This window comes from Sparus aurata, chromosome 21 (assembly GCF_900880675.1).
Source record: "Sparus aurata chromosome 21, fSpaAur1.1, whole genome shotgun sequence".
NCBI classification, from domain to species: domain Eukaryota; kingdom Metazoa; phylum Chordata; class Actinopteri; order Spariformes; family Sparidae; genus Sparus; species Sparus aurata.
The window spans coordinates 24,223,935-24,240,053 of NC_044207.1; the positions used below are offsets into that span (position 1 = coordinate 24,223,935).

At 43.2% G+C, this 16,119-nt stretch overlaps 2 protein-coding genes and 1 long non-coding RNA gene across 9 annotated transcripts in view; 1 reads left to right on the forward strand and 2 right to left on the reverse strand.

The window, feature by feature from the left end:
- Positions 1-5,689, reverse strand: tal1 (T-cell acute lymphocytic leukemia 1). Of its 3 annotated transcripts, none has more exons than XM_030401689.1 (4): positions 5,536-5,689; positions 3,620-4,258; positions 3,070-3,158; positions 1-2,065 (listed from the first exon to the last, which is right to left on the reverse strand). In XM_030401689.1, the coding sequence occupies exons 2-4, from the start codon at positions 4,204-4,206 to the stop codon at positions 1,542-1,544; spliced, it is 1,200 nt and encodes a 399-aa protein (XP_030257549.1). In that variant the 5' UTR covers positions 4,207-4,258; positions 5,536-5,689; the 3' UTR covers positions 1-1,541. The 3 variants fall into 3 exon arrangements, with proteins under 3 accessions (XP_030257549.1, XP_030257547.1, XP_030257548.1); XM_030401687.1 differs by having other exon boundaries at positions 3,040-3,158; XM_030401688.1 differs by having other exon boundaries at positions 3,040-3,158; positions 3,620-4,243; positions 5,536-5,677.
- LOC115571981 (uncharacterized) lies at positions 3,100-8,821 on the forward strand. 2 transcript variants are annotated; one of them, XR_003982012.1, is made up of 2 exons: positions 3,100-3,193; positions 8,377-8,821. It is a non-coding gene; the product is annotated as an uncharacterized LOC115571981 (long non-coding RNA). The 2 variants fall into 2 exon arrangements; XR_003982011.1 differs by lacking the exon at positions 3,100-3,193 and adding an exon at positions 4,822-5,068.
- The window catches only part of LOC115571969 (uncharacterized), a 15,388-nt gene continuing 6,572 nt past the window's right edge, over positions 7,304-16,119 (reverse strand). For 2 of the 4 annotated variants that reach the window (XM_030401679.1, XM_030401681.1), the window contains 7 exons: positions 14,738-14,890; positions 11,938-13,106; positions 11,342-11,495; positions 10,267-10,486; positions 9,614-9,726; positions 9,329-9,519; positions 7,472-8,637 (listed from right to left, as the gene is read on the reverse strand). In XM_030401679.1, coding sequence (XP_030257539.1) covers positions 8,444-8,637; positions 9,329-9,519; positions 9,614-9,726; positions 10,267-10,486; positions 11,342-11,495; positions 11,938-13,106; positions 14,738-14,890 — 2,194 coding nt within the window. In that variant the 3' untranslated portion in view covers positions 7,472-8,443. Of the gene's footprint in view, positions 8,638-9,328; positions 9,520-9,613; positions 9,727-10,266; positions 10,487-11,341; positions 11,496-11,937; positions 13,107-14,737; positions 14,891-16,119 lie in introns of all 4 variants that reach the window. The other 2 variants (XM_030401678.1, XM_030401680.1) reach the window with 2 other exon arrangements.

Genomic DNA, 16,119 nt, shown 5'->3' on the forward strand with positions numbered 1-16,119 from the left:
TTACAAGGCTTGTCCTCTGCGTGTTTTATTCAGGGGTTTTGTATAAAATTCATCGATTTTAACATTGGATATATTTATAGATACAGCTATCATACAACAAATATGTCATTACCAAACGTACAATGTCCCTTTACTGCAATTCATAAAATTACCATAGTTACCAAAGGTACCAATATAGGCTACTAGGTCCTGCTGAAAAAGCAGAATAACCAACAACAGTGAGCAATACTTAACTTCATTTGTCAGAAAACTGCTGGTGTTGTTATGATATTAACAGTGTGTGTGTGTATGTGTGTGCGTGCAGGTGCATGTGCGGGTATGTGTATACGTGAAATGCGGCAATGCAGGGATTTTTATTTGTGTACCTTACTAAACTACAACTGCATTACAGTTAAAAAAAACAAAAAAAAACAAAACAAAAAAAAAACACTGAAACATTCATATCAAAAAGACTGTATGAGTCATTTCATGTTTATCATACGACCCATATTTTTGTACACGTTAAGAAACACTGCATGTCTTTGTACCTCCACAGCAATTTCAAATATTCATTCCAGGCAGTGAAATCGTTCAAACTCGTCTGTCGCCGTATTTTGGTGTGTCGCTTTCTCATCACCACCAGTGTAACAGAATTAAATGGTACCACATTTTGATGTACTGTACGTCCGGTCGCTTGCCTTCGCCCTCCCGAGTTCATCTCGTCTCTTCCCTCCACTCGTCTCCTAAAAGACTGTTTTTGCTTGTAAACCCATTTGACAAACACGCAACGGTACATCTTAAAACCACATGACTTGAACTCGAGTCACTGTTGTTAATATTGTGCAGTGGAAATATGATGCTATTTACAATACATACGCAACTGCATGGGTACAATGGAGTCCAATCGGGTCATTTACGGCCTCCGACTGAGGCAAAAGCTTGCTTCTGTGTCTTTATTCTAACAGATCAGATCTGCTGGGCATAAATCTCTTGGGTTTTATTCATTAATGTTTTAGAAGCATTTACTCGCTGCACTCTAGGATCTATTCTGGCTGCACCACAGTGTAATCAATAGTATCATTAACGAAGCATTGATTTAAACTTCCTTTTGTGCATCAAAAATCTTTTCTAAGTGTCTCTTGATTGATTTTTTGTTTGGTTCTGTCTCGTTTCTTTCGCTTGTTCTTTGTTTCTTTTTTTTTTTGTATGCGTGTTTAATTTTTTTTTAGAGTATCCAGTCTTTGGGCTTCGAAAAAGTAATGATCCGTGGGTCGGCCAAAGACATGAGACATGCAGAATTTACAAGTCTTTTTGTCGGATCAAATTCATCCCAATCAGCAATCAAAAGCCATCATCAGTGCCGCCTCGGGTGTAGTGTGGAGACAGGAACGTACTCATGATCCGGTTCGAGCACCACTATCTCACTACGCGGAGCCTCATTCGCCTTCCTACACTGACAACTCAAAGCTAACAGGTCCTGAGCATATCCACCTCTCTTTTAGTCCCTCTCACTCTTCCCTTTCAGTCTCAGGTGTTGTGTCCGTGGTCTTTTGGCATCAGCATCATCGGCGACTGGAGCCGTCTAAAGGGCGTCCATTGCGCCTCAGATCCCTAGCAGCTAGATGAAGAGGAGGCCCGCGTGAAGCCGTAAGAGTCCTTGGAGCTGGAGGTGAGTCCTGGTCCTCCATAAAGCTCTCGGGACTGCCCTCGGCATCGCCATCAGGCAGGCTTCCACAGCTGGAGCCTGGCGACATTGTCTCTAGGAGATCGTCCCTGGCCAGGCCGACCACTGTGTCCTGATGTGGTCCACCCTGCGGGCCCCCCTCGTGGGCCCCAACCAGCAGCCCGGTTTCCCCATCAGTTGTGCTGCCAACATTCCTCCCTCCGTCCTGGTCCTCCAGGAGGTTGGAGAGGAAGCTGATGTACTTCATAGCGAGCCGCAGGATCTCGTTCTTGCTCAGCTTCTTGTCCGGGGGATGAGTGGGGATGAGCTTGCGAAGCTCCGCGAACGCCCCGTTTACGTTCTGCTGCCGCCAACGTTCACGACTGTTTGTGAAGATACGGCGCACAATCTTTGGCTGGCCAGCTAGCAGAGGGACAGGGAGGACAAGAGACAGACATAGAGAGAGTAAGGACAGGAGGCGTTGACAGGAGATGGTAACACAAATATCATGAAATGCAGAGCGGGAACAGATAATGCAGTAAAGCATTACAAATACAATAGTATAAATGGAAGAAGTACTGTCAGGAGGACAGATGCACATTTTGAGGTTTTGATAAAAAACAATGTGCTTGTTGGTAAAATCAAAAAAAGTTGAAAAATCCTACGAACTAAAGTTGCTAAATTGTCCTCCTTAGAACAATGGATTGTTAGATGATGGAGTAGAAGCTGAAGGCTTGCAAAAATGAGTACGAAATGCTGTGTGCCAAATACTATGCAAATGCGAGACAAGAAAAATGGCTGGTTTGGCATACCAAACCCCCTGATAGGGTGTGAGGGAGCCTGTGTGCTCCCTGTTCCATATTCTATGTACGTTTTTTTATTTTTTTTATTTAGGTTTGATAAAATGCCCCACTGCAGGTACACACATCCTCCCACCCCCAACAATGGTGTCTTCCAGGCTATTGTCGCCCCTGGAACACACCCAGTCTATCTTAATCCTTCAGCCCACTCTGCAGTAAAACCTTGGCATGGAGGCAGCAGCACCCCCATCCTCCACCCCTGTATATGGCACCGAGTGGGCAGCGGTGGAAAGGATGTTTCAAATGAAATAAACCCCAAATCCGCCTGAAAAGCGTTTACTTTAATGGCATGCAGGTACATGTATTTGACACTCTGATTAGCGTGCATTCATTTATGCCGTGAATTATGATGCATATATTCCTCTGGGTTAGACACTTGGGCTGAATTTTTTTCTCTTTTTGCAAGGCGTCTTCTGCAACACTCAGATTATGTACAGTGTGGGTCCATGTCAGTGGATGAGTGACGATGGAGATGAGGTGGGGACGTTCAGGGGAACTAAATTGGCAAAAGGAGGACACAGCAGAGGTGCGTCTTACCATACTTATAAAGATCTAAAATGCGCCTACCCTCGTCGAGTTCAACCTCATAAGGCGCCGGGCGGCGCTTTACCCTGTTGCTGGGGTACATGCTGTACTGCTCCGACTCCCCTCCGAGACTTCAGCAACAGAAGAGCAGACAAATGATGCACAGGTATGTGAGAAAACAGGAGTTACAGCTTTTACTTCAATGCACATAAACCTTACCACCTTCCACTCTTTGCAGGAGCACACAAACACACACACACAAACACACACACACTGTCTTATAAAAACACACACACACACACACACACACACTCTCATAAATACACACACACAAACACTCACACACACACACACACACACACACACATTTATTGGCTAATACACAGGCACACGCAGGCTTAATAACTTCAACATGTTCACTCAGGCGAGCATCCTTTCACACCTATCTCTGCATGGCCGGAGGCCTGAGGCGCAGCGTCACATCTCTGAACTTTCCACAGTGACATCCACGATGATTAAAATGAAACCTGCATTCACGAAGCAACACGATTTCCCCCATCCTTTTTTTTGTTCACTCTGCCTCCTCCTTTACCTGTTGATGGCGGCGAGAGGCTGCGCCAGGTTGTAGAGCATCGCCCGGGCCGGGACAGGGAACGCGTTTGGGCTCAGTTGGACCATTCGAGCGTCGTCTCGTTGCGGCGGCGGCAGCGGCAGCGGTGGAGGTCTGCGAAGTTCCGTGATCGGCACCAAATGGCTCTCAATCCTCTGCTCCACCGCTTTTATAGCGTCCCTCCTGGAGAGCTCGATCACCGGCACTTCCCTTTTCAGGTCAAGGGCGTTGTGAGAGGCAGTTTCCTTGGCAACGCCGTTGATGATGATGCTGATGCTGGTCCCGTTGCTCGAGTTCTGCAGAGGAACGTCATCCGTCTCCTCAACCCCCTTGAAGCGCCCTCCCCTCATCCTCTCCCTCTCCCTCTCCCTCTGCTTCTCCTTCTCCTCCCCCTCCTCCTCGTCCTCCTCCTCCTCCTCCCCCTGCTCCACCACCACCCCCCTCCTCGGCTCCTCGTGCTCCTTGCATCCGTTCAGTCTGGAGATGATGGAGGAGTCCTCTCGCTTTCCAGGACCGGACTCTGCATCGGGACTCCCGGGACAAAGCTCCGGCTGCCGCTTTTCCATCATTTTGATAGCGTCACCACTCGCTCGAGTCCTCTACGTCCTACAATAAGATTTCCTTTCGATTAAAAAAAATACATTGATCAGGAGAAAATGTGGCAGATAAATAACCAAGCGTTTGCTCCTCATGCAGTTAATACGGTGGCATTAAGATTAATTTATCCTTTTTTATCATTATCATTATTAGAATTAGAATTATTGCAGACTTCTAACAAAACAGTATAAGAACGAGAAATGATATCCTGGTAGTTGCTCGCTGGCTACATTAATTACTCTTCACAATTATTACATATCTTTAATATTTTACATAGAAGAAAAACTATTACATTTATGAGACACATAAACATAAAACGTATTTAATTCTCGAGCATTTTCTTCATTATGATGAGCTGTTAAAGGTTTGAGACTCGTCTTGTTGTTGGCTGGAATATGACAACAATCCTTATTGTTTTCCTCTTCAGGTTGATTTTACACTTATAAACATGTTTATTACAATTTGACTTTGAGTTTTATTTTGTGGTTTTTCTGCATCCATGCGTGTTGGATCTCTTATCTGCGGCTCGCTCGGCCTCCAGCACGGTTCATGCCGTTAAAAGCTCGCATCTGAAGGCAAGTACATTTGCGCTCTGCGTAAAAAACGCACGAGAACAAAACTGGCAGCGATATTTTTTGTTTTATTCGGTGGTGGAATGATCTTTAAATCGTGGATGCCAGCGCCACTGCGCGAAGAGAGCTTTCATCCCTTCGTCGAAATAAAATTCCTCCATGTTTTTTTCCCCCCTGCCTTCAGCAAATCCAGAAATAACCGCGTAAAGCTTCGAAATCGCTTGGACCTGATCGTTTTCGTCGACACGGACTGTCAGAGCAGGTTGTGTGATTTTTTTGTGTGTGTGTTTCTTTCTTGTTGTTGTCTTGTGGTTGTGTAGGCCACAGAGCTGTTGTTGTCAGAGCCGAACATCAACGCCTTGTCACATTCGATCCAGCGCACAACAGCGTTAGGTGTTTTTTAGCGCGTAATTAATTCAGTAAATGCCCCCTAAAAAATATAATTTACGAAACGAACAAACAGAGCGCCGATTTAAAAACAACAAAAACAAAAAAATAAATAAAAAAGCGCACTTGTATTTGTGGGAATTCTCCAACAAGGCCTCGCATCCGTTATTACCTCCCGGAGGCGACAGTCTTTAACCCATCCGATCGGACAATAGCGGGAAAATGACGGCTAAATATCTCGCGCCGTAACACCAATGAGATAGAAATCCAATTACAGCGTTTAAGGAACAACTGACATGCTGCTTTTTTTAAATAAAGACATGTATTTTTTCTCGCACTTACCGCTCCAGCCGTGTTGTTGATGTTACTGTGTAAGTGGAGCCATTTTGTGAGTGGGTCATCCATGTCTGAGGTTTTTTTTTTTTTTTTTTTTTTTCTCTGCCAGTTGTGGAGCAGTGTGTATATGTGTGTGTGAGTGTGTGTGTGTGTGTGTGTGTGTGTGTGTAGCTGAGTTATTCCTCGCCGCATCCAGCGCGCTCCTCAGTATGGGGAGCGGAACACAGGCCGCAATGTGGCCGAGTGAGATAAGCGCACGGCAGCGGCCTCTTCATTCCCGATAAGCCCCTAAACCCATTATTTATGAAATGATTCATTATTATTTGGCTGTCGTGGGCTATATAGGCTTGTGGAGGGCAAAGCATTAAAAAAAAGGCAAACAGGCACAGCGCAACGGCCTGTAACAACGTGAGGTGGTGTTACTGTAGCCCGGGCTGAGGTGTTTTAATTTATTTTTTATTTTTTTTTGATGGAAGAAACAAAAGCGCAGGTTAAGCTTGTGACCTATTTATATTTCCGACAAAGGTTTGTTTTTTTTCCTTTTGTCACTAAGCCCATTTATCCAGCATTAAGATAACGAACGATAGCAGAGGGTTGTCTATCTTTTTCATTTGTATTTTTTATCAAAAAAGAAAAAAAAAAGAGTATATCCATTCCTCTATATCCATTTCTGCGCCTTGAGGCAGGATGTAGCCCACTGATAGGCCAACACAGACAGAGAAAAAATGACGAGGGGTTGTAATTGCGATAACGACCCCTTAATTGAATGGGGACACGAGTGTTTATCGATCCAGGGGAATAAATAATGAAATAAATAGAAAGATAAATAAACGCGCTGTTGCGTGTGTGTGTGTGTGTGTGTGTGTGTGTGTGTGTGTGTGTCGGACGGCGGTTCCCTCGGGGTCCCTACGCAAAGGAGTCGTGGCTGCGGGAGATAAACGCGTATCGGCTCCTGGTCGCATCAGATAAACGGAGCCTGCGCGCTATCAGGGCCCGTCCAGGCCTGTCTGAATGGCAGCAGGTACATCCTAATAACGGATCCTCCACACCGCTTACAGTCAAATACACTTATGAACTTTAAAATAATCACATAAAGGTTGTAAGATAGATAGATAGATAGATAGATAGATAGATAGATAGATAGATAGATAGATAGATAGATAATGTAAGGAGTCCTACTATTAGTCACGACCCTCACACAGACCTGTTGGAGCTGTTCAGGCAGCAGTCACGACCATCATCCTATACATCCTGTGCGCACACAGCAGCCTGACATAATCCCTTTAAGAGTTTATGGAGGAAGGAAACTGCAGCTGTGCCAAGAGTTTTTTTTCATTATTATTATTTTTTATTATCATTATTGGTGAGGAGCACTCAGCACTTATACTTTGGGTCCAAATTAATAATGCAAAATGTGCAAATCTAAGATATTAAAGTTTTAAGGTTTTATTTTTTATTTTTTTCATTCTTTTCACCAGGATACAGGATATTTTGGAGCTAATCAGGGAGTAAAAAGTGTCAGTATTGTAGAAAATGAACACATTTTTCTCCAATGGTCCCTGAAAACAAACATTAAGACAAATATATAAGAGAGGCAGGCATGTTTTACAGTTTAACAATAAACCTTATTGTCCAAAATCATATCAATGTCCTGAATCAGTGAACTTAACAGGTAATTCAATCATTATAAATTGCCCCAAGCATATTTTTCTGCATTATGTTCTGCAATAACGTGTTCATATTGTCTGACATCGGCCAAAAAAATCAGACAAACTGACACATCAGCGTAGCTTTTAACGGCAAATTAAGAATAAATATCATATCAGTGCATACCACATTATGAGTCTACACATTGTTCATGCATCTAACTGAACGGATACAGAACAGTGTGACAGAAATTGTAATCTCCTTGTAGTTAATGCGTTACATTCAGCAATAAAGGTTTGACAAAATAAAAGACTTTTATTTAGATGCAAACCAGCGTCAATCTCATGAAGCAGTGGGTGATACAGCACGAGTGAAAGGAAAATGATCGTGCAAGAGCAGCAGGGAAATATGATCTGATGAAGAAAAATAAGAAAAAAAGATGATTGGTTGTTTGGTTGTTTTTTCCCGTTTAGATGAGTTGCAATGCAAGAGAGGGCACTTTGAAAAAAAAAAAAAAAAGGTTTTTGTGCGTGTGCAGGTCGCTCTTCAGTTTGAGTGTCTCGTGGGACAAGATGACATTTGTGGCACGTCCTTACACATGTCAATCATCTGAAGTAATCAACAAGATTAAGGGGAACAGATCTGTGCAACATTTAAAAACCGTGTGACAACATACAGGTCCGGTCACTGAGCGTTTAGGGTGTTATACTCTCCACTGTGTGCTGCTAACAGCAAAATAAATCACATTCAGAACAAACGAGAAGTGCTGTCGTCTTTTTTTTTTTTTTTTTTTTTGATTGTCGGATAGCAAAGTTAATATAAATGCAGTTTGCTTTTTAAGACGGGGCTACTTCATGAATGAAATCATCTCTATTCATCCATTTGTGACCATAAAGAACAAACATACGTAGTCATGCTGGATTTGAATCAGTAGTTCTAGTGTTTACCTCGTATTAAGATCAAAATATACACTCTGGTATCCAGTTTCTAGCTAGCATAGTCCTTTTCTACTGGATATGTTTGGTTTTTGATGTGTCATTTGGTTGTTTTATGATTTGATGAATGAAATCCAAGTCCCTGGCAGTGTCATATTGTTTTGCACTAATAGGAAATGAACCTCTAACCTTGTCGTCCTTTGCAGCCATTTTGATATGTGAGTTTCACATGAAATATACACTGAGTATCTCACGTCTACCACAGGTTTCGGTCCATCATCAGTGTCTCAAAGAGGCGAGTTTACAATCCAGAAATGGGCACCATGCCCATGTCAGCGCTGCCTGCTTCGTGCCGGCATGATCCGAAGGGAGGCGGTGCTTTCCCGGGTCATGAGCCGCGTCACCTGGTCCATACTGAGGCCGGCCACCGCCTCTCCATTCACCTGTAGAATCTCATCGCCGATGCCGAGGAGGCCAGTGTAGGGGCCTTCTGCACTACCGTCGCCCACTTTCTCTACATACACACCTGGGGGGGAACAATTGTACAGTATAATTGAATAGAACAACATTAGACATTTTTACGGATATTCATTTGAATATGTAATGTGATGTCTGCAAAACTGTCCCTACATTTTGACATTTTGGATGATGTATCTGAACATGATTGATTAACAATTTTAACAGTAAAGCCAAAGGCATTAATATCTGAACAAAGGCATTTTATTTCTTTTCTCTTATCTATTCTCTTGTCAGGAATACACAACATTACAGCTAAACTGATACTGGAACTTAAGTAGCCGATACCGATATTGGGGAAAAAAATAGATTCTGATGTTGATATACCGGCTGATATTCTTATGTAAACACACATTTAATTTTTTTTTTCTTTTTTTGCAACAATCCCTCAAATGTGGTTACGAAACTCATATTTTACTGTTTGACAAAAACCTCTGTTACCCAGAACAAAAACAGCAAACTTCACAAGGAATTTTTAAAAATAACACCAAGAATCTTTTTCTGCTTTTCTAAAAAATGCTTTCATATCGGTGCATATTGTACAATATATTTGTGACATATATGTGATGGGTGGTGCATCAGTTGGGCTCTGGATAATAAGGCTGGCAGTTATCTAAGGGTGTAAAACATCCACCCAAACTGCAAAACCAAACCCCTACATGTCAAACAGTACCATGAGAATTTGGATTAAAAAAAGTTACCCGTGTCTGGTCGACCTTTGCCCCTTGAGATGACGAAACCAAAGGGACCATTTGGGGGTCTGGTGAGCTCCAGGAGGAGGGTCCCGTCAGAGAAAGCCTGGGTAACCCGGCCCACCGGACGTACGATTCTGGAGGGAAGTACATCTTCAACGCTGAGAGCTCTGTGTAGCTCGAGCTGAGGGCTTTCAGGGCTGTAACAACAGAAATCAGCTGTAGTCATAAGCAAACTGATGAAGTAAAATATCTTACTACATGTTCTTTTCTCTACTTCTTTTTTACACTTACCTCGGTGCCAGACCGTATGGTATCTGCACCTCCCCCAGTATCGTTGAACGCTCAGTTCTTCTCTCTAAACTCTGCACAGAGGAAGCTTTTCGCAGTTGGGCCAGTGGCAGCACCTAGTGGCAAATAAACGGCACTGTAACATATAGTGTTTTTCATTCCGGGCAAAATTCACCAGATCAGCTTTTGGAAGTGGAAATGTTTTGGCTGTGACACCCCTCCAAAACTAACAAGTGTGTGCTTGGCAGAACTCGCACATTATGCTAATAGAGGCTGTGATTGGCTGGAATAGAACGTTGTTTACGTCTGTTTTCGTGTACTCTTGCAGCTGCCAAGAGGACAACAAGGCCCGCTTCCAAAGAAAGTGGAAGGAAACACGGACAACCTGGAATGCATTATTTGTGCTCCCAGTGTCGGGCGGAGAGGCTGGTAAAACTTCAAAGCCGTGGTGGGTCCACTGTGGCAAATAAGCAGCGAGAGGCACTTCAAAGCCGAACTGGAAGTTTAAAGAAATGTAAATAAGATGTTTTCTCCCCACGGCCTACCTTTTTTATGGAGGAAAATCACATCTATTTGATGTGGAGAAATAAAAGAAAAGACAATGACCGAGCTGTGCATGAGTCCTGAACAAAACACCGCTCGCTGCTCTCTCTCACCGTGTTCAGGGTTTGCAGTGAGGGCGTCCTCTGAATGCGGATGGTAGGCTGTGGTCTGCGCGTGGGGCTCGGAGAAGCAGAGCTGACCCGGGGGGCGGTGGGTATACTGAGCTGCTCCATGCTGCTGGAGCGGCCTCCTTTCACCAGTCTACCAACGCTGTTCAGACCGATGGAGGAAAAGAAGCGACGCAGGAAGAGCTTCGGCCGTCCATCCAGCTTTCTGTGGATGCAAAGTAATGAATATTATTCAGCCAAGTCGCCAGGATGGACTAATGCTGGCACACATGTCATCATGTCATAGGCTATGTACCATATTCACATTTTGACAATAGGTGTCAAATCATGTTCACATTACATTCTTATGATCTGCTGAGAGGTGAGGAGGATAGTTGTGGAGGTGTCAGAGGTGTGAGTGCTAAACCATAGACCGCAGTTCAAGTGAACATGCAATATTTGCAACTGTGTGACACAACCAAGACTTCAAGTCTTGTTTGTGCCGACAACACTGCATGTCTTTAAAGAGATCTCGTGACATCTCCAGCTGTGTACGTGGTGACCAAAGCAGGTATTTTAAGCAAAAAAATTACCTTTTGCTAACCCTAACCAAGTGGTGCTTGTGCCTAAACCTAACCAGAGCATAAGCACAATGTTTTAATGAACTACACCTTTAAGTAACATAAACATAAAGCAATTGAAAACTTCAATATATCTTTAGTTTGCAGAAATGGAAACCAGTACTGTGGTGATTGGGTTGATATTCTTTTTTTACGAAACAATGATAAAAACTGAACAAACTGACAATCAACACACCAAAGGCTGTTACAACGCTTATTTTGCTAATGATTGTATCACTCTGGCCTCAATGAATAGGGCCCTTCATTACCAGAAGAGGGCAGGATTGCCTTGATGATCACAGAATATTTTGAACAATAACATCCTGCGGAGTGTAGGTCAGGGTTTTAATCTCCTAACCGCTACCAGTCTGGCACGCTCAAGTTGCCTTTGGGAACAGCGTTGGTGGGGGCAAGGGATTTATTTTCTAAGCCATCATAAGAGCGCTGTTATCTTGGCTTACCTGGACCCGTCAGAGTTTTCCTCCCATATGGCCTCGGCTTTCAAATGTTCTGCTCTCAGCAGCTCAGCTCTGAGGTCCTCTGCCCGGGACATAGCGAGGCCTCGCAGAGCAGGACGACACTCAGAACCAGAACCAAGGTCTCCACTCAGACCTGCTGGTGAAAAGGCTGATGTCAGAGAATGACTTCAAATATTTCCCCTCTGTTCTGTGTGACAAGTAATCATGTGGTGCTTGTACTGTGGTTTGTTTATATTTTATAAGTGTTACATACATATTATATGTATAATTGACATGTACTGCTTTTGTATTATGTATTTTCTGACTTGCTCTTGTTGTTCTATATACACAGGGTGCCCATGAAACGTGAAAGCTGAAACTTATAGCTTTAAAGGATTTTCTTCTTTTCTTTGCATTGTTTTATTGTAAACCAGGAGTCTTACGGGTTTTGGACTATTGCTTAGGGAAAAAAAGCAATTTGAAGAAATCAGTTTGTATTCTGGGAAAATCTGATGAGCATTCTTCACTATTTTTTGTCATTTTATAGGGTAAACATTTCATTAGCACTTTGTGAAGATAACTGACAGATTACCACTCACCTGTTCCATCTGGAGTGGCATCCCAGAGTTCAGCAGCTGGCAGGTCAGTGGCTATTCGGGCTGGGGAGTATCTCAGGGTGGAGGGCCTGATACAGGGCACTGGGTTACTTGTTGCAGGGGTACCTTGGGTCAAAGCCACCGGAGACTCCCTTCTTGCTTCTGGAGAGTCCAAGAGGACCTGGGATCCTCCCTCACCTCCCTGATTTGAAGTCATCTGAAACTGAACAGTGGATTGACCTGCAGCAGAGCGGTTTCTTGAACTCGACTTTAGGGCTGACTTTATAGGCAGAGCAGGGGCAGGTGGTTGTCCACCCGAGGCCTCGAGTAAACTTGGCTCCAGATCGATGGGGCTACCTGGGGCGAAGGAAACGGCTCTGCTCAAATTGACCCTGTTCCTGGGATTAGAGTTTCGCCGCTGAGCCCAGGATGGACCGTAAGGACCATGGCCCGACTCTAGCCGACTCTCTCCTTTCCTGCTCCTTCTCCTGAGTTTCCCAAACCCTGATGACTTCCACCCTGTGCTGCTCTCTTTATTTTCCCCCAGCACGTAAGCTCCGGCAAAAGTGACAGTCAGAGGAGCTTTGGGGCGAGTACTTGCCTCTGGCTTGTTTGGAGGCACCCATTGAGGAACAGCTTTTCCTCGTGGATCCTCAGGGTTGACTGGATGCTGTGGCTCAGCGCTCTGTAGGTCTGTGGTCGATGAGACAGGCTGAGGTTCCCTAACCACAGAGCCACATGCCTCACACTTCTTCACCAGCACTATTATCTCTTTAATCACCGTTGTGGGTTCACCACTGACAACCACATCTTCTTGCTTCTGTGGTGGCGGCATGGAGACACTTCGATGGCCTCTACTCCTCTCTGAACCACTGCTGCTAGAATCTGTATTACTTTCTTTACTCTTTGACTTGGGCATCCCAGACCTGCCTCGCTGTCTCATTCTGTCCAAGTACCGGGACTCTGCTTCTTTCTCTGATTCATCCTCAAAGCGTACCCGTGTGGGCGAACAACCATAGCGTTTGGATCGACCACCTTGTTCTCCGGGGGAAGTGTCTTTTTGGTTGGGGACGAGGAGGGGACCAGATATTGTTGGAGCTGTAAGATCTTCTTTGGTTTGAACAGCTTTCTGCACTTGCGTTGGATGGGGAGACTCAGCATGCTGCTTCTTTCTGCAAGAAATACCACAGAAGTGCATATTAAAGACATTTTATTTTGTCTCTTAAACCCCCTACTGACCAAAGCAAACCAAGTGCTGGTTAAAGGCTGGGGCTAGTGCTATTTCGGAATTAGAACCTGCAAAGCTTTGATTTTCGATGGGGGTGGGAGCCACCGTAGAGTCAAATCATTCAGTCATTGTGTATGTCTCCTATTTTCCAAAAAACAAAAAGTACTTGTTGGTACAGTTGCATCCAAACATGACTGGTCCTCAGACCACTGCTGCTCATGTCCATAGAGAAAATCTTTGGTTTAATCTCCTGTAGATAAGTCAGCTCACTCTACACTAGCTCTGTTTATAAAATGGCTGGCGTAAGTGATTTTAGTTGTCCCTTTGTCACGTTTACACTGCACCTAGCCCCTGACATAAGTGGTTCTTCGTCTTAGCTTAGCAAAGTGTTGGTGCTGATCTGGAATCAGTTTTCCTGGCCAAGAGCTAGTTCTTTGGCTCCAGAGTAGGAACTGGCTCCAAACAAGCACCCAAATCACCTTGGTCAAAAATGAACGGTAGCTGGGTGGGCAGCTTCGGAAAATGGATATTGATGACCTGTTAGTACTGTACCTAAACCTAACCCTAACCCAGAAACAAAAAGAAAACTATAAAGATAAGGGTTCACAAGATTTTTCAAAGATGAGAGGAGATAAGAGTTGATGTCATTTGAATCATGATCAGCATCAATTATCCTGCTGATTGTCAAAGAGAGGACGTCAGTAAAGACAAATCAACGTCAGAAAAACCCATCAGCACCAAAGACCCTAATTTTGTTTTATGTAAGTGTTTAATGTATTGTGAAAAAGACGCCCTGTAAATTCAGAGGAGTTTTGATTGGCTGCCAGTGTTTCTGTCACGACTGATTAATAGTTATTGTTATAGTTATGGTTCTTGGTGTGGACAGCTCTTTACACATGTGTTCATTCATTTGTAAGCTAGTAGCTCCTGAGAGTGAAGCAATATGAAAGCAAGAATGAGCATGACAGTGAAACTGAATGTCAGGAATCTCTCAGGAATAGACCAGTTAGATAAAATCATTTATTACAATTACGTATGCTATTGGGGGCATTTCAGATGGCAACCGTTTTTATTTCTTGACATAATAAATTGCAGTGACACATACAGTACATGTAGCTGCTGCAGGTACATTTCACAACCCTAACCCTATCAGGTTGGCTGTGCACAGTTGATGCTTTCTGCTGATAAAAGGGGATTTGATCTGTGACAAATAATACATAAACACCAAACATTTTCTCAACATTGTCAGCTCTGATTTGTTATTACAAATCACAGCCTGGTTCCAAAGGTTGCAAAGTGCAAAAAAGAAGGATAGGCAAAGCAGAGGAAACGATAAGGAAGACACACGGTTGGGAAATTGAGGGATGAACAGGAAACTAAAAGAAAGAGGCAGTTGGATCACCAAAGCAATTTCAAAAGAAGGTATTAACTTGTGAGAAAATGGAACTTATTATCACACCATTGAGTCATACCCATGCATGCCTTTGCAAAACTGGCACAAGTGGGGCATTCGCAGTCTCTAATATGTAACTCGTAGGATGTCATAGCCCTCAGAAGTAGCTGTAGCCAACTTACGAGGTTGATCTCTGATCAGAGTGGGAGCGTCTGCTGGGGCGATCGCCTTTAATGTGATTGGAGCGAGCCTTGAGTCGTGCTCGCTCCAGGAGAAGCTTGGCTTGCTCGTGTCTTGGGCTCAGCGGAAGCTCATCAGTTATTACAAGAAGTGACCTGATGTTCGAAAAAAAGAGGGAAAAAAAGGTCATTTTTGACATGAAGACAGCATGGGAATGGATTGAGTTGATAAGACTAGGCTGTATCTGACTGGGTGAAATGTATTATTCAATAAAGTCTATAACTGTGCAAAGATTATTGCATGTTGTGACATATCCACCAACATCATATTCCCCACAGAGTGACTTAACATAGAGTGAATCAAGCTGCGTCTTCCTAAGCTGCCTTATGTAATATCAGATAGATGGACTGGGGTGTGGAAGTGGTAGTGAGTGGCAGAGAGAAACGTCATCCATCCATCCATCTATCCTCACGCCCAGCAGCTAAGCTGCTCTGCATTGTGCTTCATCGTCTGTACTTCTCTTTATCCCCTGGCCCAGTGATAAAGATAGCATGATACACCAGCCATGTGGATTATCCTTGTAATGGACTGAGAGTGATTCATTCTCTCCTGTGTATCAAGAGGAAAACATATTATGTTTCAATAGATTACAGTTTGTCATGTCAGTGTTTGACAAACAACACATAATTAGCAGCCTGTTTCAGTTGCCAATATCCAGTGTTTTATCCTGCATGTTTATAGTAATGATTTATGATGATGATGATTCCATGTTATGTAACTAAATACTTTTAGTCCAACACATCATGGAGGCAAATATTGTATTTTATACTATAGTTACTAGTTACACTTCCTTTTCAGTAAAAAACATATATTTCCAAATTTTGATAGATAGATAGATCTTGATTTAGATCTTAATGTTTCTGATACATTAAAAGATCACATGTTCCTTTTTCATGGGATGAGAAATTATTTTCCTTCTTGAACTAAATAAAAACTCTTGCAACCCATTGCTGTAGATTAAACTAGCCAACAGAACATAAACTAATTAAAATCAGCTCAACCTTAAACATCTACTGCAGTAAAATGCAACATATACATTGATGCCGTCTCATTCTCATTCCCAAATTGTCAAATACTGCCACTTTGGGTTGGAATTTTTTATCAAATTCCAAAAATGGAATTTTGGGGATGTGCTGATACGGATATGAGGGAATAAAACTGTTGCAATATGGATATATCAGCCAATATTCTTGTATAGACAGAATACATGTTTTTATTTTTTTGCAATGAAGACAAATGCAGGATATTTTGCAGTTAAACATTACACTTTATTGTCCAAAACGTAAACTTTACTGGGTGTTAATAACTATAAAAACCCAGAGTA

What these genes read in the sequence shown, in the direction of transcription:
- tal1 (XM_030401687.1), bottom strand. Translation starts at nt 4,206, where the DNA reads ATGATGGAAAAGCGGCAGCCGGAGCTTTGTCCCGGGAGTCCCGATGCA. An exon ending in CCTCTCGCCGCCATCAACAG is followed by an intron (nt 3,159 to 3,619) that starts GTAAAGGAGGAG and finishes CTGTTGCTGAAG; the next exon opens with TCTCGGAGGGGAGTCGGAGC. An exon ending in TTTAGATCTTTATAAGTATG is followed by an intron (nt 2,066 to 3,039) that starts GTAAGACGCACC and finishes TCCCTCTGCTAG; the next exon opens with CTGGCCAGCCAAAGATTGTG.